Here is a 24,578-nt window from a genome sequence, read left to right as displayed (position 1 = left end):
ACCTGAGCCGAAGGCAGCGGCTTAACCCACTGAGCCACCCAGGCGCCCACAGTAATCATTTTCTATTTCACCTTTTAATCACGCATATGTTTAAAACTAGTTTTTAAAAATTTTTCTGTCTTGAGAAAAATGGCCATTTTCTACTCTGTTGATGGGCATATAAATTAATATAAAATTTCCTGAGAACAATTTAAAAATAGGATCAAAGACGTTCTTTAAAAATTTTTATACTTTAACAACACTACATTGAAGAATTTATTCCAAGTAACCAGAAATGTAGAAACAGATTTATATAAAAAACATTCCTTACAGCATTAATTAAAGTATAGAAAAATGGGGGTAAAAAACCCAAAATTCAATTTGGTAAATAATGAGGTTTCCACATGGTGGATTTCTATATGGTCATTAAAATTATGATTTGGAATATTCATTAAATTATTAAAAGTATTCACTGTTAAGAACTTGCTATATTATTTTGAAGAATCTCATACTTCACAATACTAAAGAAGTTTTCTTCCCTATAAAATCCAAGAAGGTAAGTTAGCAATTTCAAAATGTCTACGCATCTGTAGATAAAAGTAGATAATTCAAGGGGTGCCTCGTTGGCTCAACTGGTAGAGCATGTGACTCTTGATAACACTCTTGACTTCAAGCCCTACATATATTGGGTGTGGAGCCTATTTAAAAAAACACACACACACAAGGTAAATAGTACAAGTATTTCCTTAAAACCAAGATATCATACCTCAAACTGCAGAGTTCATCCTCCCATTTTATTTTTTGAAGCTCCAACTTAGATATCATTTCTTTTGCTTTTGATAGATTCTTTTGTAGTCCCTTAGCCATATTTTCCATTTTTTTATTTTTTCTTTCAAGTTGTTCACAGTGATCTTTTTTACGTTCTATTAGTCTTTCATATGAAAGAACCGCATTCTGGATTTTCAATAGACTGACAGAATCTACATCAGAGAAAAAACAAAAACAAATAAAATATATAGGGCACCTGGGTGGCTCAGCTGGTTAAGCATCTGACTCTTGGTTTCAGCTCAGGTCATACATAATCCCAGAGTCGTCGGATCCAGCCCTGCATTGGGCTCCACTCAGCACAGAGTCTGCTTGAGATTCTACCCACCCTTCCTCCCTCCTGCTCTGTTCTTTCCCACACCCCTAGTCATGTTCGTTCTCAAATAAATTAATTAAATATAAAAAAAGAAAAATAAATAAAATATATGAGTACTTTTTGCATATAAAAGACTGTATGCTTTCACATTCACTCATTCATACATTAAACAAACATATATTGAATGATTTCAATATCAAATATATTACTGGGATGCCTGGGTGTCTCAGTTGGTTAAGCATCTGCCTTCAACACAGGTCATGATCCCAGGGTCCTGGGATCAAGCTCTACATTGGGCTCCCTACTCAGTGGAGATTCTGCTTCTCCCCCTGTCCCTGCCCCTCCCCCTGCTTATGCACTCTGTCTCTTAAATAAATAAAATTTTTAAAAAAGCAAAACATATTGCACTAAGCTCTGCAGATCTCTGGCTTTTATTTAGCTTAAAGTCTAGTGAAGGAGAACACAATTATAAATTCAGATAGTTCCTATAATAAAAGAGTTCTATGATCACATAACATAACTTGATCTATGGTAAGAAGGGAGATTTCCTTGAGGAGCTATTCTGAGAAATGGAGGAGGAGCGGGAAGCATGTGAGCAAAGGAGGAAGGAGAGCATTAAAGACAGTCTACAGCATGTGCCAAAGTTCTATTGCAATCTGCTTCTGGCCAAGATGGAGTAACAGGTACTGATTTATCTTCCTACCTGAAAAAAGCCAAACAAAAACAGGTAAAATACACTTTAAATCATTTTCAAGAAAAAGGAATTCAGGCAATGAAGGACAATGATCCCTGAAAACACAGGAAGTTAGCCTAACACATACCTGAGCTCACTGTCTTGGGACAATTTCCAGGCCATGACATAGGTGAAAAAACTGATAGACTCCACCAGACACCCTGAGTTGAGGGGATGAAACTGAGTCTGGTGAAACCAAGACAGATGAGATCAGAGGTCAAAGCCCTGGTGAGGAGAAAGCAGAACAAAGAAAGAACCCTGGAGATCAGAAGAGTAATAACCAATGCATGCCCGTAAGGAAATCTCCTGCTACCAGGGGAAAGATCCATCTAGAAAGAGCAGAGGAAACCCTTCCTGGAGCTCACGTGGCACCAGCGGCAGTATATATCCCCATTAGCCATGCTGGAAAAACTCATAACCCGCAGCACAATGAATAGAGTTAAGTAGTTCGTGCCTCAGCAGTGGGGAATTATGAGCTCTAGGCTGAACACTACTCTGGATTCACCTAACAATTCATAAGAGCAGGATGGGAAAGGATCAAACTGTTTGTCATTAACTGAGCTAGAAGTCCAATGGAAAGCATCAAAAGGTAAGTGGAGGCATAGAAGCTAATTTTTAAAAAACCAAATAGCACTTACAGAGATGTAAATTATGTCAGACATGAAAAACACACTGGATTGGAATAAACACAATTAGACAGCTCAAAATAAAAGACTGAAATTTGACATCGGAAAACTGTGAGAAAACTTCAAGTAACTAATATACAGTTCCCCAAAGAGGCAGAGGAAAGGAACAAGAAAAAATATTCGAAGAAAAAACGACGGGGGCATCTGAGTGGATTCGTCAGTGGGTGTCCACCTTCAGCTCAGGTCATGATCTCATGATCTCAGGGTCCTAGGATCAAGCCCGGTGTTAGACTCCCCGATTAAAAGGGAGTCTGCTTCTCCCCCTCCTTCTGCCACTCCTCCCTGGCTCGTGCACTCTCTCTCTTTCTCCTTCTCTCTCTCAAATAAATGAATACAATCTTTTTTAAAAAAGAAAAGAAAAAATGGCCAAAACCTTTCTAAACTTAATGAAAACTACACACCCACAGATCCAGAAGGATCTGGCTAGGAGTGAAGAAAAGGAAGTAAACCTTTATAATTTTCTTCAACGACATATGATCTGTTATAACATTACTAGATGGAGGACTATGATGCTTAGGTCATATACTTTAGGCTCTAATCATCAAAGTAGCAAAAGTACAGAGTTACAGCTAGTAAGAAAAATACATACATACACACACACATAAATAAAACTAAATCATAAAAATTACTTGCTCAATATGAAAGAAATCAGAAAAGAAGAGAATGCAATGAACATTGGAAAGGACAAATTGAAGTCAAACAACATGATGACAGATTCAAATCGACTACATCAATAATCACATTAAATGAAAATGGTCTAAGAGCCTCAATGAAATGGCAGACATCAAAATGGATAAAAAAGGAAGACCCATTTATCTGCCAGCTATTAAAAAATGCATTTTAAATGTAAAAACTACAAATGTGTTAAGAGGCCAGAAACATGACAGACCACACTAACACTGGGCAAAAGAAAGCTGAGCCTGAGCGGTTACATTAATACCACACAAAATAGATTTCAAAACAAAAAACATTAGCAGCAGTAAATAAGTTCATTTAATAATGATAAAACAGTCAACTAAAGGAAGCATAATAAACCTAAATGTTTATGCATTTATTAACAGGTTCAAAATACATAAAGTAAAATTGACAGAACTTCAGAGGAACAAGCAAATTCACAATTATAGTTTGAGATTTCAGTAGGCAGAAAATCAGCAAGGACATAGTAGACTTGAACACAACTGTTCTTCTCAAGCATCCATGGAACACTTACTGAAAGAGACGATATTCTGGATCATAAAATAAATTATAATAGGAGAAGTAAGTCAAAAGAACTAAAGTCATAAGAGTGTGTTTTATGACCACAAAGAAATCAAATTAGAAATCAAGAATAAAAATACCTCTGGAGAATACTCAAATATTTACAAACTAATTAACACACATCTAAATAAACCCTGGGTCAGGGCGCCTGGGTGGCTCAGTCAGTTAAGTGTCTGCCTTCGGCTCAGGTCATGATCTCAGGGTCCTGGGATCAATCCCCACTCTGGGCTCCCTGCTTAGAGGGGAGTCTTCTTCCCCCCTCCCAGCTCATGCTCTCTCTTTCTCTCTCTCTCTCTCTCTGAAATAAATAAAATTTTAAATAACCCCTGGGTCAAAGAAGTAAAGAAAAAAGAAATTAGAAAATATTCTGAACTGAATGGAAATGAACATATAACACATAAGAATTTCTGGAATCCTGCAGTAGCACCACTCACATGAACATTTATAGCACTGAATGTATGTACTAAAAAAGAAGAAAAGCCTCAAACTGATGACCTTTGGCTCCACCTTAAGAAATTTGTAAAATAGTAGTTTAAAAAAAGTTTGATAAACTTTGGTTATGTAGAAAAATCTGACAGAATTTTTTAAAAAGCTACTAAAACTAATAAGTAAACTTACTAAGTTCAAGAATAAACCTGGACCCATACCCTGTATCATAAATAAAAAAGAATTCAAAATGGGGGGTGCTTTCATGGCTCAGTCAGTTAAGTGGCTGCCTTCGGCTCAGGTCATGATTCACAGGACCTGGGATCAAGCCCCATGTCCAGCCCTCTGCTCAGCAGGGAGACTGTTTCTCCATCTCCCTCAGCCTGCCATTCCCCCTGCTCATGCTTTCTCTGTCAAATAAATAAATAAACAAATAGAATCTTAAAAAAAAAAAAAAAGAATACAAACTGGATCTCACGGATCACAGATCGAAATGTAAGACCTAAAACTATAAAACTTTGTTATTCAACTGCAAAACTTCTAAAAGAAAGCAGAGAGAAAACCTCTGACCTTGTGCTAGGCAAATATTTCTCATATAGGAAACCAAAAGCAAAAATTCATAAAAGAACAAAGGTATAAACTGGACTTTATCAAAAAAGAAAAACTGCTCTTCAAAAGATATTGCTGAGAGAATGAAAAGTCATAGACTGGGAGAAAATCTCTGCAAAAAAAAAAAAATACAGGTGATAAAGGAACTATATCTAGAATATACAAAGAATTCTCAAAACTCAACAGGTAAGAAAACCCAATTTTTAAAATGACAAAGGATTTGGACAGTTCAAAGAAGATATACAGATGGCAAATAAGCCCACAAATATATGCTCAACATTATAAGTTATTAGGGAAATGTATATTAAAACCATAATGATACATATACTACAGTCCCATCAGAACATCTGAGATTTAAAAAACTGACAATACTAAGTGTTCATGAATATACAGGGAGAAATCAGAACTCTCAGACATTGCTGGTGGGAACTGAAAATGGTGCAACTACTTTAGAAAACCATTCGGCAGTTTCATAATGAGGGATTACAAAGAGACACGAGACTTAAGGGTTATTTACCTGCCTGAATTACAGTTATGGTTTCATATGCATATACATATGTCAAAACTATCAAATTATACACTTTATACATGTGCAGTTGTCCTAACTTAAGCTGTTGAGGGGAAAAAAGCTCTATTGTAAGGAAAAATATCTAAAACAATGGCTGAGATATGGACAGAAGGATATGAAACAATCCAAGATGAGGCTGAGAACTGTGGTCTTTCATCCCAGAATGATGAGAAGTAATAGCTAAGCTTTAAGCAAGGGGGTCACGTGATGAAATATAAATTTTTTAAAAATATATGGTAACTATGGTTGCAGAGTAGACCAAGATTCTGGGAGGTGGAATGACAAGGAAAACAGTCCCGAGGTTGTTTCAGTATTCTAGGACAAATATAGTGGTAACCTGACCTTGGGTGAAGGCACAGAAGAGGAGAGTTAACACACATCAGGTGTGCCATTCCCATGATGAAAAGTATAGTGGAAATTATGGCTCTTTGCTAAGAGTATTCAACATTTCTCTATTTTCATATAAATGTATTTCTGAGATGAGTAGCTCTATAACACATCAGTGTTGTATGGTACAGCACTAGACAAGAAGTGCACATATTACTATAGTAATGTACATACAAAGGCTTCATATTTACACAATGCTCTTACTTTTACAATACATACCATGCTGTTCAGTTAGCAACATGCAAGCCATATGATGACAGTCAGGCATGTAGAAATCCTCCGAAATTGTTTCAGATGACAAAGTTAAGTCATTGAAGTCATCCATAGAATCAATTGTTTTTTTGACCTACAAATAAATAATACTACTTCAAAATGTTCCCTGAATATTGATAAAATATAATGAGTGTAGAGAGATGATAAATACACATATCTCTTTATAGGAGCAAAAAAAAAAGGTACTTTCAAAAGGACTGATTTTTATCAAAACGACCTTTATCAATACCTAGTGTTTCTGAACAACTTTTTCAAAGTATATGTCTGTACAACAAAGGCAGATTTTCTCTTTTTTCACTATACCTTTCCTAAAGTAATCTTTTATCATGGAATAATATTCCTGATAAACATTATTTATCAAAATAACATAATAAAATAAAAATTTAAAAATTAATAAATAAAAAAATCTTCTATATATGTATTTACCTCTTCCTTGACACTAAACGTTTTCTTTGAAGATCTAAAAAAAAAAAAAAAACAATTCTTTTCAGTCAAATATAAAATACTTAAAATATAAGGAATATCTAAATCATATCTAAACTATATTAATAATAATGTTAACAAAGCACTAAATTCAGATCAAACTGAGCAAAGGAAAATCATAACATTACTTGCATTATTTGATACAAAGAAATATACCACATTTTTTGTTGTCATTTTCAATAAATCAAGCTTTTACTGGTTCTAAAAACTATTTGGAAACTGCAAGTTAAGTTCTGATATGGAAGAAACCCTTTTTAAATAATCATGATTAGTGTTTTGAGGAACTATTGTGTAAATAATATGCAGTTTTATGAAAACTTCACATGTTTTAAAGCTATTTTAAGCCTCACAACAATCTTACAAAACATAGGTAATTATATTAGGTATTTTACACAGGAAGAAAATGAGGCACAGAAAAAAGTAACTTCCCAAAGCTAGTACAGGTGGTCAGGAGTAGACCCAGAATTCAAATCCAGGAAATGTGCCTTCAAAACACGTGTTTTACAGCATATGGTGAAAGTAATATTTAAGTGTTTTTAAGTAATCGGATAGCAAATGAATCTATTAGTATTCCATTGTTAGCTATAATTGTAATAATAATTCATAAATCTTAACCATTTTTTAAATAAAAAGACTACATATGTAGGCAATATTGAAAATCTACTTTCAAACAACTCAAGATTTGCTTCTTCTACAGAAGCTGATCAATGGGCATTCATTTATTCATTCAACTGTTTATTCCCAAACAGACACTTATTGAGTATACTATATATGTGTCAATGACACTGTTGGTACAGGAATCTTCGGCTTTTGTAATTTAGAACTTTATAAACCAAAAGTAATAATCTATGATAGATTGATAAATAAAATCTTCCTCCTTCCCCCAGAATCTAAACAAATATTAAGTAAATATAACCAGATAATTCAAAGTCCCTAATAAATCCATAACCATTCATGATACTGTCAAAGGCACTGAATATCTAAAATTATTAAGGAATGGGGGTGCCTGGGTGACTCAGTCGGTTAAAGCCTCTGCCTTCAGCTCAGGTCATGACCCCAGGGTCCTGGGATCAGGCCCTGCATTGGGCTCTCTGCTCGGCAGGGAGCCTGCTTCCCTTCCTCTCTCTCTGCCTACTTGTGATCTCTCTCTCTCTCTCTCTCTGTCAAATAAATAAATAAAATCTTAAAAAAAAAAAAAGCTAATGTTTTTGGGAGCCTGGGTGGCTCAGTTGGTTAAGCCACTGCCTTTGGCTCAGTGGCCTTCTCCCCTCTTATGCGCTCTCTTACTCTCTATCCCTCTCTCTTAAATAAATGCTCGACACTTCTCTTATACCATACACAAAGATAAACTCGAAATGGATCAAAGACCTCAATGTGAGGCAGAAATCTATCAAAATCCTAGGGAGAACATAGGCAGTAATCTCTTAGACATAGGCCACAGCAGCTTCTTTCAAGACATGTCTCCAAAGGCAAAGGAAACAAAAGTGAAAATGAACTTTTTGGGACCTCCTCAAGAAAAAAAATGTTTCAACAAATGAAACAATCAACAAAACAAAGAGACAACCCATGGAATAGGAGAAAATATTTGCAAATGACACTACGGACAGAAGGCTGATATCCAAGATCTAATAAAGAACTCCTCAAACGTCACACACACAAAACAGAAAATCACATCAAAAAATGGGCAGAGACATGAACAGACACTTCTTCAAAGAAGACATACAAATGGCTAATGGACACATGAAAAAATGGTCATCTTCACTAGCCATCAGGGAGATTCAAACCAAAACCACATTGAGATACCACCTTACACCAGTTAGAATGGCCAAAATCAACAAGACAGTAAACAACAAGTGTTGGAGAAGATGTGGAGAAAGGGGAACCCTCTTACACTATTGGTGGGAATGCAAGTTGGTACAGCCACTTTGGAGAACAGTGCAGAGATTCCTTAAGAAATTAAAAATAGAGCTTCCCTATGACCCTGTAATTGCACTACTGGGATTTACCCCAAAGATACAGATGTATTGAAAAGAAGAGCCATCTGTACCCCAATGTTCATAGCAGCAATGGTCACAAATCCCCAAACTGTGGAAAATGCCAAGATGCCCTTCAACAGACAAATGGATAAAGAAGATATGGTCCATATATACAATGGAATATTATGCCTCCATCAGAAAGGGTGAATACCCAACTTTTGTATCAACATGGACGGGACTGGATGAGATCATGCTGAGTGAAATAGGTCATGCAGAGAGAGTCAATTATCATATGGTTTCACTTATTTGTGGAGCAAGTAATAACATGGAGCACATTGGGAGATAGGAAAAGTGAGTTGGAGGAAATCGGAGGCAGAGACAAACCATGAGAGTGGTGGACTCTGAGAAACAAACTGAGGGTTTTGGAGGGGTTGGGGTGGGAGGTTGGTTGAGCCTCGTGGTGGGTATTAAGGAGGTCACAAATTGCATGGAGCGCTGGGTGTGGTCCATAAGCAATGAATATTGGAGCACTGAGAAAAAATTAAATTTTAAAAAATCCTTTAAAATATTTTTAAAAGATTTATTAAACTGATGTTTTCTAATAATTTTACTGGTAAAGAATAAAAAGCCAATTTTTTGTAAAATTCTGCTAGCCATCTCAATTCATTTATTAGTTCACAGAACAGTTATGAAGTCCAACCATATATAAACAAATATACATCCCTTGCTTCAAAGATTGATAAATATACAATTACAATACAATGTCTTTGTGGCAACAAAACAGCTGTGGACCTCTTTGTAGGAGCTGTGGAACCAAGCATCATAAACCAAGGGACCTAGGAAAACTCTCGCCTACCCATGCATCAGATAACAGACACACTCACTACAGTCCCAGCTATAGAGCCAGCAATAGCCCACAGACTGGCTCCAGCCCCTTCCTCTCAACCACATCTGGGAGCCCTTGGAACACACTTAGATAATCACCCATTGAAGAGAGAGCCTTTTTGGAAAACTAGATTTCTTACAGTAAAGTTCCAGCACACCACTAGAACAAAAACAAAACAAAACAAAGCAAAACAGGTTTGGATACACTGGAAAGGTAGTCATTAAAGATTACTTCAAATGCAAAGACAGCAATGTAAAACTTCAAAGAATATAAAAAGTCAAGGAAATATGATACCACAAAATGATCACAATAATCTTCCAATAATTGATCTCAAACACATGAAGATCAGTAGTTTATCCAAAAAAGAATTCAAAATAGCAGTTTTAAGTAAACTCAGTGAGCTACAAGAAAACACAAAAAGCCAATTCAGGGGTGCCTGGGTGGCTCAGTCTGTTAAGCACCTGACCTTTGATTCTGTTTCAGGTCATGATCGCAAGGTCATGAGATCCACCCCTGCATCGGACTTATGCTCAGTGCAGTCTGCATGTCCCTCTCCCTCTCCCACTCACCCGGCTCACACACATGCTCTCTCTAAAATAAATAAATAAACAAATAAAATCTTAAAAAACAAAAAAAAAGCCACTTCAATAAGATGAGAAAAATACTAGAAGAACAAAATGAGAAGTTTAATAAAGAGTTGGAAGGGCACCTGGGTGGCTCAGTCAGTTAGGTGTCTGACTCTTGGTTTTAGCTTAGGTCATGACCTCAGGATTGTGGGATTGAGCCCCAGGTCTGCTTGACATTCTATTTCCCTCTCTCTGTCCCACCCCCAAGCTGATCTCTTTCACTTTCTCTCTCAAGTAAATAAATAAAATATATATTTTTTAAAAGAGCTAGAAATAGTTAAAAAAAATAACAAAAAAATTCTGGAGCTGAATAATATAGTGAATGTAATGGGAAAAAGCAATAGAAATCACTGACAAGGGGCGCCTGGGTAGCTCAGTTGGTTAAGCGTCTGCCTTCAGCTCCCGTCATGATTTCAGGGTCCTTGGATCCAGCCTGGCATCAGGCTCCCTGCAGGGAGCCTGCTTCCCCCTCTCACTCTGCCTGCTTCTCTGCCTACTTGTGATCTTTCTTTCTTTGTCAAATAAATAAAAATAAAATCTTTTTAAAAAGAGGGAGAGGAAAAAATAAGAAATCACTGAGAGGAAAATGGATTAAAAAAAATTCTGTGAATTTAAAATTTTCAAATTTTAGAACTTTCAAATTATCCAATCAGTGGAGAATAAAGAAAAAAGAAAGAAAAGAATAAGAAAAGCCTATGTGATTGTGGGAGACCACTAAAAGAAACAACGTGTAAATTACTGCAGTTCCGGAAGGAGGAAAAGGGAGAAAAAGACATAAAGCTTAAAGAAGTCATGGGTGAGAACTCTCAAACCTGGGGAAACATTTGGAATCCAAGTTTATGAAGCTCAGTCATCAAAAAAACTAATTAAAGAGATTTTCTCCAAAACACATTATAATAAAACCATCGAAAATCAAAATCAAAGAGAGAATCATAAAAGCAGCAAGAGAAAAGAAGCTTGTCACCTACGAGTGAACCCTCATAAGGCTATTAGCAGTTTCTCAGCAGAAACCTTATATGCCAGGAGAAGAATGGGATTGTATATTCAAAATGCTGAGAGAGGGGGGCCTGGGTGGCTCAATGGGCTGGGCCTCCACCTTCAGCTCAGGTCATGATCTCTGGGTCCCGGGATTGAGCCCTACATCGGGCTGTCTGCTCGGGGGGAGCCTGCTTCCCCCTCTCTTCAGCCTGCTGTTCTGCCTACTTGTGATCCCTCTCTCTGTGTCAAATAAATAAAATCTTAAAAAAAAAAATGCTGAGAGAAAAGAACTGCCAACCAAGAATACTTTACTGAGCAAAATTATCCTATAGAAATCAATCAAATCAAATCAGTAAGTTTGATACACATTAACAGAATGAAAAAAATTACATGATCATCTCAAAATATGTGCAGAAAAAGCATTTGACAAAATTCAACATCTTTTCATAATAAACACTCTCAATAAAGTGGGTACCAAAGTATCATACCTGAACATAATTAAGACCACATAGGAAAAACCCACAGCTAATATCATAGTGGCAAAACATTGAAAGTTTTTCCTCTAAGTTCAAGAATAAGACAAAGGCACCCACCTTACCACTCGTATTCAACATCAGACTAGATAAAGAAATGAAAGGCATCCAGATCAGAAAAGAAATCAAATTGTCTTTGTCTGCAGAGGATATGATCTTACATATAGAAAATCCTGAAGACACCACCAAAAAGCTGTTGGAACTAGCAAAGATGAAGGATACAATATCCACATATACAAATCCATTACATTTCTATACATTAACCCAAAAAATCTGAAAAAGAAATTTAAAAATACCATTCACAAAAGCATCAAAAAGAACAAAATACTTAGGAATAAACTTAACCAACGAGGTGAAAGATATGTACACTAAAAACTATGAGATTTTGATCAAAGAAACATCAGACACACAAATAGGAAGATAACTCATTATTTATAGCTTAGAAAAATCAACATTAAATATCCACATGACTCAAAGCCATCTGTAGATTCAAGGCAATCCTTGTCAAAATTCCAGGGACATTTTTCAGAGAAATAGGCAAAAGAATCCTTAAATTTATATAGAACAAAAAAACACCCCAAATAAGCAAATCATTCCTGGGAAAGAACAAAGCTGGAAGCATCACACTTCCTGTTTTCAAACTGTTACAAAGGTATAAAAATCAAAATAGGATGACCGTTCATTAAAAAAAAAAAAAAAAAAAAAAACCACCACAAAACCCAAAGAAAAAGAATCAAGAACTGGACAATAAACCCATGGATGTAGTCAACTAAAATTTGATGAGGGAGCTGAGCACACTCAAGGAAAAGATAATCTCTTCAATAAATGATCCTGAGAAAACTGGATATTCACATGCAGAGAATGAAACCATACCCCTAACTTACACCACTCACAAAAATTAACCAAAACTCGGTTAAAGACTTAAATATATAACCTTAAACCATAAAACTCCTACAAGAAAACAGGGGGAAATCTCTCTGATATTGCCAACATTGATGTTGGCAATGATTTTGGATGTGACATCAAAAGTACAAGCAACAAAAGCAAAAACAGTGGAACAAGCAATGTTTCTGCACAGCAAAAGAAACGAACAACACTCTAGTTCCATTTACATTGAATATATAGGGGAAGAAAAGGAAAAAATAAGATAAAAACAGAGATGGAAGCAAACCGTAAGGGACTCTTAACTAGAAAAAAGAAACAGGGCTGCTGGAGGGGAGGTGGGTGAGAAGATGGTCTAACTGTGTGGTGGGCATTAGAAGACGGTCTAACTGTGTGGTGGGCTCATCACTTGTGAGGAGCACTGGGTGTTACATGCAAGTGATGAATCACTAAAGTCTACCCCTGAAACTAATAATACAATATATGTTAACTAAGTTGAATTTAAATAAAATCTAAAAAACAAAGCAGAAACAAGTAACATAATGAACAAGCAACCTACAAAATGGATGAAAATATATGTAAACCACACTCTCTGATAAAAGCTTAATATGTAAAGTATATAAAAAATTCATATAATTCAACAGCAAAAAAACAATTCAATTAAAAACTGGGCAAGGCATCTTAATAGACAGCTTTCCTCAGAAGATATTCAAATGGCCAACAGGACCAAAAAATGGGCTCGACATCACTATTCATCAGGGAAATGCATATCAAAACCATGATGATATATCTATCACTTCACACCTGTTAAAATGGCTTACATCAAAAAGGGAAGAGATACCACTGGCAAAGATGTACAGAAAAGGGAATCCTTACACACTTTTACAGGACTGTAAACTGGTACAGCCACTGTGCAAAACAGTGTGGAGGTTCCTCAACAAACGAAAAAATAGAACTATCAGAATATCCAGTAATCCCATTTCTGGGAACATTCTGACAGAAATGAATCAGTATCTCAAAGAGGTATCTGTCCCTCTACATTTACTGCAGCATTATTTACAACAGCCAAGACACGGAAACGACCTATGTGCCCATCAGTGGATCCACTGATTTAAAAATGTGCTATACACTTACAATGGAATATTTTTAGCCACCAAAAAAAAAAAAAAAAAAAAAAAAAGAGGGAAACGCCGCCATCTGCAACAACATGAATGAACCTTGACGGAATTAAGCTAAGTGAAGGAAGTCACACAAAAAGATAAATACTCTATGATCTGACTTACTCATGGAATCTTGAAAAAAAAAAAAACACATTTATAGATTTGTGGTTGCCAGGAGTAGGAAGCTGAGGGAAATGGGTAGATATTGGCTAGAGGGTACAAACTTCCTGTTACAAGAAGAGTAAGATCTGAGGATCTAATGTACAGAATGGTGATTACAGTTAATAATACTGTTATATATTTAGAAGTTGCTAAAAGAGTTGCTAAAAAAGAAATGATAATTATGTGAGGTGATAGAGCTATTAACACTATTAGCATTTTACAATATAAAAGTATATTAAAGTAATACAGGTATACCTTACACTTACACAGTTATCTGTCAATTATACCTCAAAAAATCTGGACAAAATTCAACAATACTCAGATGTCAAAAATAGCAATAATGTGCTTAATTTTGTTTGAAAATAAAATTATTTGGCGGTGCCTGGGTGGCTCAGTCGGATAAGGTCTGCCTTCAGCTCAGGTCATGATCTCCAGGTCCTGGGATCGAACTCCAAATCAGGCTCCCCACTGAGCTTCTCCCTCTCCCTTTGCCCCTCCCTCCTGCTCATACTCTCTCTCTCACAAATAATTTCTTTTTAATTTTCTTAAAGAAAATGATTTGGTAACTTTTGTATACTTTTAGCTTACTATTTAATCCTAATATAAAAGCTAGATTTACTAATACAAAATTATAATTACTTTTTCATGGACTAAATGGATGCAAGAGAATATTATTAGCATATAGCTACATAAACTCACAAAAAGACTAAATTTCCCACAAGAGATTATTAATTTAGGAATTGAGCATGAGCCCCTAAGAGCACTGAAAACAAAAACAAAGCTAGCAATTATTGTTTTAAAACTGTTAAACAGATAACTATAATCCTACTCATGAGTGAAGTAAATACAATAAACAATAAACTACACAGGCAAAATAGCCAGTAGTAGAGGAGAAAAACCAAATTTTGATGTGCTATAGGATAACCAAGAAATCAGGATATTTCCTGAAATATAGGATAACCAAGAAAGGCCTTAATTTTTTTTTAGATTTTATTTATTTATTTGACAGAGAAAGAGATCACAAGTAGGCAGAGAGGCAGACAGAGAGAGAGGGGGAAGCAGGCCCCCTATGCAGAGCTCCATCCCAGGACCCCTGCATCATGACCTGAGCTGAAGGCAGAGATTCAACCCACTGAGTCACCCAGGCGCCCCGAAAGGCCTTAATTTTTAAGCAAATCTTAAAAAAAAAAAGGAAGGAGCAAGGAGCAAGCAAGCCATAAGAGAGTATTGATGGGAAAAGCACTCCAGACAGAGTCAACAGCAAGTAGAGAGGTATGCTCAAAGTGTTTATAGTAAGCAAAAAAAAAAAAAAGAAAAAAGAAAAAAAGAAAAAGAAAAGCATTCAGTGTGCCTCAACAGAGTGAAAAGGACAGAAAATAGGAGTTCAAATCAAGGAGAGGTGGTAAGCAATAGGGAGAGACCTGAGATGAATAGATCATACAAGGCCTTGTAGGTGTTAGAAAAAACTTCAGCACATACTCTGAGTGAAATCGGAGACAATTGGGGTTTGAGCAGAGGAAGACATAATCTGACTTGTGTTTTAAAAGATCCACTGTGTTTAGAATTAATGGAAAAAGAAAAGGCAAAAGAACAAACAAACAAGAAGACCAATTAGTTAATTATTACACTTATACAGACAACAGATGACAGTGGCTTGGTCATGGAGGATGTGTTTGGCTTCTGGATATATTTTGAAGGAAGACCTGACAAGATTTGCTGACAGAGTAGATGGGACATGTATGAAAAAGAAAAAGACAGGAGTCAAAGATGATACCAAGTTTTTTGGCAGAGCAACTAGAAGAATTGTCATTAACTTAATTGGGAAAGACAAGAACGGCAGGTATAAGAAAGAATATCAGTAGTTCAATTTTGGACATGTTAAGTTTGCAATACCCAATAACTATCCCAAAGAAATATCATATGTTTTATATGTAGGTCTGGAATTCCACAGAGAGATGTGGGCTGGCGATACAACCTTGAGGATCATTAGAATATACAAGATAGTAAAAGTCAAGAGAAGGAAGATCAGGACTGATTCCTGGAAGACTTCAATGTGGAAGAGGTGGAGAATGAAGAGAAAGAAGCAAATCGGGCTGAGATGTACAGACTAGAAAGGCAGGGGGGAAACCAGGTGAGTGAGTGATATTCTGAAAGCTAAATGAAGACAGAATTTTGGAGAAGAGAGTTTTCCAATGGGTCAAAGATTGCTGATAGGTTAAACAAAATGAGATCTAAGAAATTATGTCTAGATTTATTAAAATGAAAATCGGTGGTAACCTTTGAAAAATCAATTCTGGAGTAATGGGAGTGAAAATTACTAGTGAGAATTCAATAGTGAATGGGAGGGAAATAAGGATCACTGAGTGTACATGGTTCTTTTAAGGATTTCATAGCTAAGTGGAATGATTATAGATGACTTAATTTTCTTGTTTAGTTCAATCCTTACACAATGATGACGTAGTATTTTTGTAATATCTTGAAGTTTTTTAAATTGCGTACATGTAGCACTATTTTTTTTTAAGTGCCTGACCAAGGGGACGCCTGAGTGGCTTAGTCGGTTAAGTCTCTGATTCTTGGTTTGGCTCAGGCCTTGATCTGAGGGTTGTGAGATCAAGCCCTGCACAGGGCTCTGCTCTCGGTGCCAAGCCGGCTTGTCCCTCTCCCAACCACCGCACCTCAAACCCAACTCTCTTTCTAATATAAACAAATAAAATCTTTTTAAAAAGCCAAACCAAGGCATTAAATAATTCATGAAATTATACAAGCAAAAGACTCCTTAAAATTTTTCTAGATATATAATATTATATAACCTGATTATCATTTTTCTCATGCTTAGAAAGACCACAGAAAAACTCTAAGTTCCAACAGCAGTATTTCATGCTTGATAAAAATCATCTAACTCTAGGATATCTTCTACTATCCAAAATCATTAGTCAGATTAAAATTCTGTAAGGAAAGTACAGAAAATATTCCTACTTTGTAAATTGAATTCTCATAAATTCTATAATATGAAGTTACTATTGAAAATTTTGGTGGGGTGCATGTAGAAATAGATTCTCTTTAAAAAGGAAGGATAATAGCACGCGTGCATGGTACCTTAAGAAGATTCAACACATTAGCAACATCTTAGTTTATAGCACAGGGATCAAATGAAATGTTTGTATAGAACATGGGACAAGTTGCCATATGAAATCTCTTGGTAATATTCAGATCAATTTGAGGGCCCAACATTTGAGCACTCATTCATTAGGAACCAAAACCAAAACCTAGTGACTAGCAATTTTGTTGGTAATAAGAGTGCCAGTATAGCAGGTAACTTCCTTTTGCAACACATCAGATTTTAAAAGTATTCTATTTTTCACAAAACTCGACCATTCTCCTACACCATACACAAAGATAAATTCTAAATGGATGAAAGACCTCAATGCGAGACAGGAATCCATCAAAATCCTAGAGCAGCCCATAGGTAGTAACCTCTTCGACATCAGCCACAGCAACTTCTTTCAGAACATGTCTCCAAAAGCAAAGGAAACAAAAGTGAAAATGAACTTTTGGGACTTCCTCAAGATAAAAAGCTTCTGCACAGCAAAGGAAACAGTCAACAAAACAAAGAGACAACCAACAGAATGGGAGAAGATATTCACAACTGACACTACAGATAAAGGGCTGGTATCCAAGATCTATAAATACAAATAAAATCTTTTTAAAGATTTTAAAACTCCAAACTCCACACCCAAAAAACAAATAATCAAGTCAAAAAATGTGCAGAACAACAGACTCATGAAAAAGTGCTCCACATCACTCCATATCAGGGAAATACAAATCAAAACCACAATGAGATACCACCTCACACCAGTCAGAATGGCTAAAATTAACAAGTCAGGAAATGACAAATCCTGGTGAGCATGCGAAGAAAGGGGAACCATCCTACACTGTTGGTGGGAATGCAAGCTGGTGCAACCACTCTGGAAAATAGCATGAAGATTCTTCAAAAAGTGAAAAATAGAGCTACCCTATGACCCAGCAATCACACTACGGGGTATTTACCCTAAAGATACAAAAGTAGTGATCAGAGGGGCACAGGCACCTGAATGTTTATAGCAGCAATGTCCACAATAGCCGAACGATGGAAAGAACCTAGATGTTCTTTCAAGATGAATGAATGGATATCAACAGATGAATGGATAAAGAAGATGTGGTATACACACACACACACACACACACACACGCAATGGACTACTATGCAGCCATCAAAAGAAATGAAATCTTGCTATTTTCGATGACATGGATAGAACTAGAGGGTATTATGCTGAGCAAAATAAGTCAATCAGAGAAAGACAACGATCGTATGATCTCCCTGAGATGAGAAAGTTGAGAGGCAACATGGGGAACTTGAGGGGTAGGAAAGAAATAAATGAAACAAGATGGGATCAGAAGGGAGACAAAGCATAGGAGACTCTTAATATCACAAAACAAACTGAGGGTTGCTGGAGGGAGTGGGGGTAGGGAGAGGGTGGTTGGGTTATGGACATTGGGGAAAGTATATGCTATAGTGAGTGCTGTGAAATGTGTAAACCTGGTGATTTACAGACCTGTACCCCTGGGGCTAATAATACATTATATGTTAATAAAAAAATAAAAAATTATATTTAAAAAATGGGCAGAAGACATAAACAGACACTTCTCCAAAGAAGACATACAAATTGCTAACAGATGCATGAAAAAATGTTCATCGTCATTAGCCATCAGAGAAATTCAAATCAAAACCACATTGAGATATCACCTAACACCAGTTAGAATGACCAAAATTAACAGGACAGGAAACAACAAGTATTGGAGAGAATGTGGAGAAAGGGGAACCCTGTTGCACTGTTGGGAATGTATGTTGGTGCAGCCGCTTTGGAAAATAATGTGGAGGTTCCTCAAAAAGTTAAAAACAGGGTGCCTGGGTGGCTCAGTGTGTTGGGCCTCTGCCTTCAGCTCAGGTCATGATCTCAGGGTCCTGGGATCGAGTCCTGCATGCAGCTTCCTGCTCAGCAGGGAGCCTGCCTCCTCCTCTCTCTCTCTGCCTGCCTCTCTGCCTACTTGTGATCTCTCTGTCAAATAAATAAATAAAAATCTTATATAAACATATATAAATATATATTAATATCTAATATCTAATCATATATATTTTTTTCATATAAAAAAGTTGGGGATAGTCTAATATATATATTAGATATATTTATTATAGATATAGTTTTATATATATATATATATAAATATATGTATGTGTATGTGGATATATATATATAAAAAAAAACAGAGCTACCCTAAGACCCAGCAATTGCATTACTAGGTATTTACCCCAAAGATACAGATGTAGTGAAGAGAAGGGCCATATGCATTCCAATGTTCATAGCCGCAATGTCTACAATAGCCAACTGTGGAAGGAGCAGAGGTACCCTTCAACAGACGAATGGATAAAGAAGATATGGTCCATACATACAATGGACTATCCCTCAGCCATCAAAAAGGGTGAATACCAACATCTGCATCAACGTAATGGAACTGAAGGAGATTATGCTGAGTGAAATAAGTCAAACAGAGAAAGACAATTATGACATGGTTTCACTTATTTGTGGAACATAAGGAATAGCATGGAGGAATTAGAAGGAAGGGGAAAATGAAGGGGGGAAAATCGGAGGGGGAGATGAACCATGAGAGACTATGGACTCTGGGAATCAAACTGAGGATTTTAAAGGGGAATGAGGTGGGGGAGTTAAGTGAGCCCAATGATGGGTATTAAGTAGGGCATGTGTTGCATGGAGCCCTGGGTGTTATACACAAACAACAAATCACAGAACACTACATCAAAAACTAATGATGTATTGTATGGCGACTACCATACCATAATAAAAAAATAAAGAAGAAAGAAAGAAAAAGAAATGCTGGGATAGAAAAATAAATAAGTAAATAAAAGTATTCTAAAATTTGCATAAAACATGACATCAAACCAAAAACTTTAAATATACTTTGTTAAACAATCAGTACCTTGTAGACCTAAACTCATTTTTTCCAACAGTCGCATACTACATTGTTTTACAGGGGTGAAAATTCACTTCCCTATTGACAGATACTTAAGACTATCTCCAACTTTTTTATATGAAAATAATGCTATAATAAATATCCTTAACGTATGTCATATTTTATATATATAAAATGTATAATAAATGTCCTTATAATGTGTGTGTGTGTGTGTGTTTACACAAGTCACATTTTCCCATAGGATCTAGTCCTGGCAATGAAGTTCTTGGGATAAGGGGTCAGAATATTTAAAACTTTTTTTTTTAATTTTTTCAATTTCTTTATTTTCAGAAAAACAGTATTCATTATTTTTTCACCACACCCAGTGGCTCCATGCAATCCGTGCCCTCTATAACACCCGCCACCTGGTACCCCAACCTCCACCCTCCCACTTCAAACCCCTCAAATTGTTTTTCAGAGTCCATAGACTCTCGTGATTCACCTCCCCTTCCAATTTACCCCAACTCCCTTCTCCTCTCTAATACCCCTTGTCCTCCATGCTATTTGTTATGCTCCACAAATAAGTGAAACCATACGGTAATTGACTCTCTCTGCTTGACTTATTTCACTCAGCATAATCTCTTCCAGTCCCATCCATGTTGCTACAAAAGTTGGGTATTCATCCTTTCTGATGGAGGCATAATACTCCATAGTGTATATGGACCACATCTTCCTTACCCATTCGTCCGTTGAAGGGCATCTTGGTTCTTTCCATAGTTTGGCGACTGTGGCCATTGCTACTATAAACATTGGGGTACAGATGGTCCTTCTTTTCACGACATCTGTATCCTTGGGGTAAATACCCAGGAGTGCAATTGCAGGGTCATAAGGAAGGTCTATTTTTAATTTCTTGAGGAATCTCCACACTGTTCTCCAAAGAGGCTGCACCAACTTGCATTCGCACCAACAGTGTAAGAGGGTTCCCCTTTCTCCACATCCTCTCCAACACATGTTGTTTCCTGTTTTGTTAATTTTGGCCATTGTAATTGGTGTAAGGTGATATCTCAATGTGGTTTTAATTCGAATCTCCCTGAGGGCTAATTTAAACTTTTGAAACACACTGCTAAATCACCCTTCAGAAGGGGTTTACCAATTTTGTTTAACAACAGTGTATAAGAATGCCCTTTTCTTCACATTTGCTAACTTTGGTTGTCAATTTTTTAATTAAATATTTATCATTATAATTGCAAAAAATGGTATCTCATTATTTAAATTTTTCTGATTAGTGCCCAAGATGAAATAGCCTTACTAAAAAACATAAACTTTGTTAATCATGAATGTTAGCTCCAACTAGAATTTGTTTTATAGGAAGATAATAATTACCTACTATTTAAATATTGCTATAGGCTTACCCATCAGATTCTTCATTTTCCGTAATAGGACATAGGTTGTTATCAGTTTTTCCACTCCCTATTGGATGCATTAGTCCAGCAGCAGCAGCAGAATATATGCTTTCTAGTACTGCCATTTCATCATTTTGGTGCTTCTCCGTTTCTTCAATCTTTAATAGAAGTTTGATACGAAGGATAATCGTTACTAGTTTATTCATTAAAATGAATTTTTTTCATTAATTATACATGTTTTAAAGATTTTAATTTATTCATCAGAGTGAGAGAGAGCACAAGCAGGAGGAGGTGCCAGCAGTGGGAGAAGCAGGCTCCCTACTGAGCAGGGAGCCTAATGCAGGACCCCATCCCAGGATCCTGGGATCATGACCCAAGCCAAAAGTAGACTCTTAACTAACTGAGCCACCCAGGCATCCCAGAACTTTTTTCATTAATTATATCATTTGACTCTTAGTTTGTCATAATTTTAATTGATAAAAATATTTTATGTTTATCATTACAAGTAACTGCAATTTTTATAAATTCTGCTTCATTTCTGTTTCAATAGAAAGAGAGGAATTGGGACACATGGGTACCTCGTTGGTTAAGTATCTGCCTTGGGCTCAGGTCATGATCCCAGAGTCCTGGGACAGAGTTCAGGCCTGCTTCTGCCAGTACTTCCCCCTGCTTGTGTTTTCATGCTGTCTTGCTCTCTCTCCCTCCCACTCTCTCTCCGACAAATAAATAAAATCTTAAAATAACTAGTTTGATTTATACTTTTTTGCCATTTGCATGTCAAACTCTTGGTCTTCTTTCACTTCAAACGTAACCCATGGGTTCCTTACTTTTTTATGTTCTCTGTCACTATCAAAACTCACTTTTGTTAAAAATCTGTTCAAAGTCTGATTTGTTATCATTTTCAGAGTCTGATTTATTTTCACTTAAGGAAAGATGAGAAGATGACCGGCAACTACAATCCGAGGATGAATGAGAAAAAATGACATTTTCGAGTCTAGACTCTTTCTGATCAGGTAATGCCTGAAGTGTGACAAAGACAGGCACTGCAAATGCATCTATCAAATCAAATCTATAATTTGTCAAATTAGAAGGTTATTCTGTTAAGTTTGCTCCTTCTGTAAAGAGAACATGTAGGGACTCTTCCTTAGGATAAGCAGTAATGTTGATTTTGTTTTTGTTTTTCACAAATTTCACCAAACTTCTGCTTTAACTCTCTGGTGATGAGTTTTAACTTATTTTTCCACTCTAATTTGTCTTGTTTGGTCCACATGTCCTCACACTTTTGAACAGAGGGATGTTCTGAATATAAAAATATATCATCCTCTCTATCACATTCCTTATTCATTCCTGGTTCTTGGGCCATTTTTGACAGATACAAAAATGGAAAGTGAAAGTGCTGTATTTGATTTTCAGATGTCCTTTCTGTTAGCATACATGTTTATAAAATAACTTTATCCTTAAGTAATCAAGTATGGACAAAGGAAAAATTAGAAAATAATTAAAATTTAACTGTTAAATTCCTTAATCTATGTTAAGCTGCTCCCAAGTCACTGGATTGTAACTACGAAGCAAAAAATAACGTGCCCTAGCCTGAAATAGAAGAAAAACACAAATCCATAAACTTAATTTTGTCAGTTTTTTAAACTAAACAATTCATCACATGTTACATCTACCAAAAAATGAATTACATGATTTTCAATGTTATAAACTTTAAAACATTTTATCTTACCATACCTTAAACAGTGAGCCCCAATAGTGCATTTGATGATGTTTTTTAAAGATTAATAACTAGAGAATAGGCAAACTTATAATTAGGAGCCAAAATCAATAAACATCAATCAGAAAAGAAAAATAAATTCCTAAATTTTAATTCAAATTATATACTATGATAGTATTATATATCACTATAAATTATCTGCCTGTATCCAGCTATTGTAACATCCACTGAGAGTAGATAAGAAAAAATGTTAATAATATTTACAGATTCCCTATACTGAAATGAAATAACTGAAAATGTGCCTGTTTATTACCCAACTGCAAAGGTCCCATCCTGGAAGGTGTGATTCTACAATAGGCAATTGTGTTGATTTTATGACCCTACTCTCTGAAGTCAACTACACAGAGATCACAAGGCAAAATAAATCTTTAATCTTGGCATTAGTGACAGGCAATACAGAACTGCACATTTTGAACCACCAAGAACCACTCCTTCTACATGAGTCTAAGTCAGTAGTCATCATTGTTATACTGCTCATAATTTCAACTGCTTAAACATATGGTTCATTATTTGATGTTACCTTTTTAGCATGTAAAAACTTACAAAAATGGAAGAAGCAAACAATATTCAGGAATTTTTTTTGGTCCAATTGCAAGGATAAAGTTTAATTATAAGCTACTATAAATTCTAACAATATTTTAAATTTGGTAACTTGTAAAATTTTACAAAAACTAAATATTAAATTATAATCTATCAACTTCAATATGTTCTGTTCAGAAGATAATTTCAATTGAACTATGTTACATTCTTAAAGCAAGGGAAACAATATAAAATTGGAAACTTAAATTTAAATTTGTATGTACCTGCAGGTGTTTATTTTCACTTTCATTACAACTTTCTTCCTCTTTTTCTGTTGTCATTTCTAAGTCTAGTTCTGCTGAAAAATCTATATATTTTAATAAAATGGACAAATTAGAATGGTTAGATAAAAGCTATAACCTTCATAAAGATAGAAAACAATATCTGATCAATTAAGAGTTTAAATTAAACAATCTTTAGCTGAATATTTACTTTAAGAAATACTTTTAATTATCAAAAATTTCAGCAAACCATTTGGGAAATACTAAATGTCACTAGGTTAAAGGCATACAAACATCTCAAAGAATCATTCACAAATTCACCCACCTAATATCAATGAATAAAACAATCAGAAACAAATTTTTAAAATGCAGCAGAAAGAGGGGCACCTGGGTGGCTCAGTGGGTTAAGCCTCTGCCTTTGGCTCATGTCATGATCCCAGGATTCTGGGATCAAGCCCCGCATCGGGCTCTCTGCTCGGCAGGGAGCCTGCTTCCCTTCCTCTCTCTGACTGCCTCTCTGTCTACTTGTGATCTCTCTCACTTTCTGTCAAATAAATACATTTTTTAAAAATGCAGCAGAAAGATATAAAATCACAACAGACTATTCTTTACCTTGTTGTAGTATCTCTTAAACAACACCCTAAGCTTCGACTCCAACATTATTCATGGTTTCCAAAATTACTAGTATTTTTTATGCCTGTATCAGTGTACAACCTTCCTAGGGGTGTATTTCCCTGATGAATGTAAACATTCCTAAAATGTTTTCCTCTACTACTTGACAAATTTCTTCACATCTTATAGGTCACAGACTGCTATTACCTTGTCAAATGACCTTCAGTGCCCCTGA

At 35.9% G+C, this 24,578-nt stretch overlaps 1 protein-coding gene and 1 long non-coding RNA gene across 3 annotated transcripts in view; both read right to left on the bottom strand.

The window, feature by feature from the left end:
• The window catches only part of LOC101677498 (ankyrin repeat domain-containing protein 26-like), a 39,405-nt gene extending 33,032 nt beyond the window's left edge, over positions 1 to 6,373 (bottom strand). For both annotated transcript variants that reach the window (XM_045069189.1, XM_045069190.1), the window contains exons 1-2: positions 6,006 to 6,373; positions 746 to 959 (exon numbers count right to left, since the gene is read on the bottom strand). In XM_045069189.1, the coding sequence (XP_044925124.1) occupies positions 746 to 959; positions 6,006 to 6,111 (320 nt within the window). In that variant the 5' untranslated portion in view covers positions 6,112 to 6,373. The remainder of the gene's footprint in view (positions 1 to 745; positions 960 to 6,005) is intronic.
• A 107-nt stretch (positions 6,374 to 6,480) lies between these two features.
• On the bottom strand, positions 6,481 to 23,784 carry LOC123388841. Its single transcript, XR_006603347.1, has 3 exons — positions 23,735 to 23,784; positions 21,164 to 21,312; positions 6,481 to 6,519 (listed from the first exon to the last, which is right to left on the bottom strand). It is a non-coding gene; the product is annotated as an uncharacterized LOC123388841 (long non-coding RNA).
• Positions 23,785 to 24,578: the final 794 nt, after the last annotated feature.

This window comes from Mustela putorius, unplaced genomic scaffold, assembly GCF_011764305.1.
Source record: "Mustela putorius furo isolate JIRA1106 unplaced genomic scaffold, ASM1176430v1.1 tig00003913_pilon_pilon_pilon, whole genome shotgun sequence".
Taxonomy (NCBI): domain Eukaryota; kingdom Metazoa; phylum Chordata; class Mammalia; order Carnivora; family Mustelidae; genus Mustela; species Mustela putorius.
Note: the sequence above shows the minus strand (reverse complement) of the source record. Positions and strands in the feature narration are given on the sequence as shown.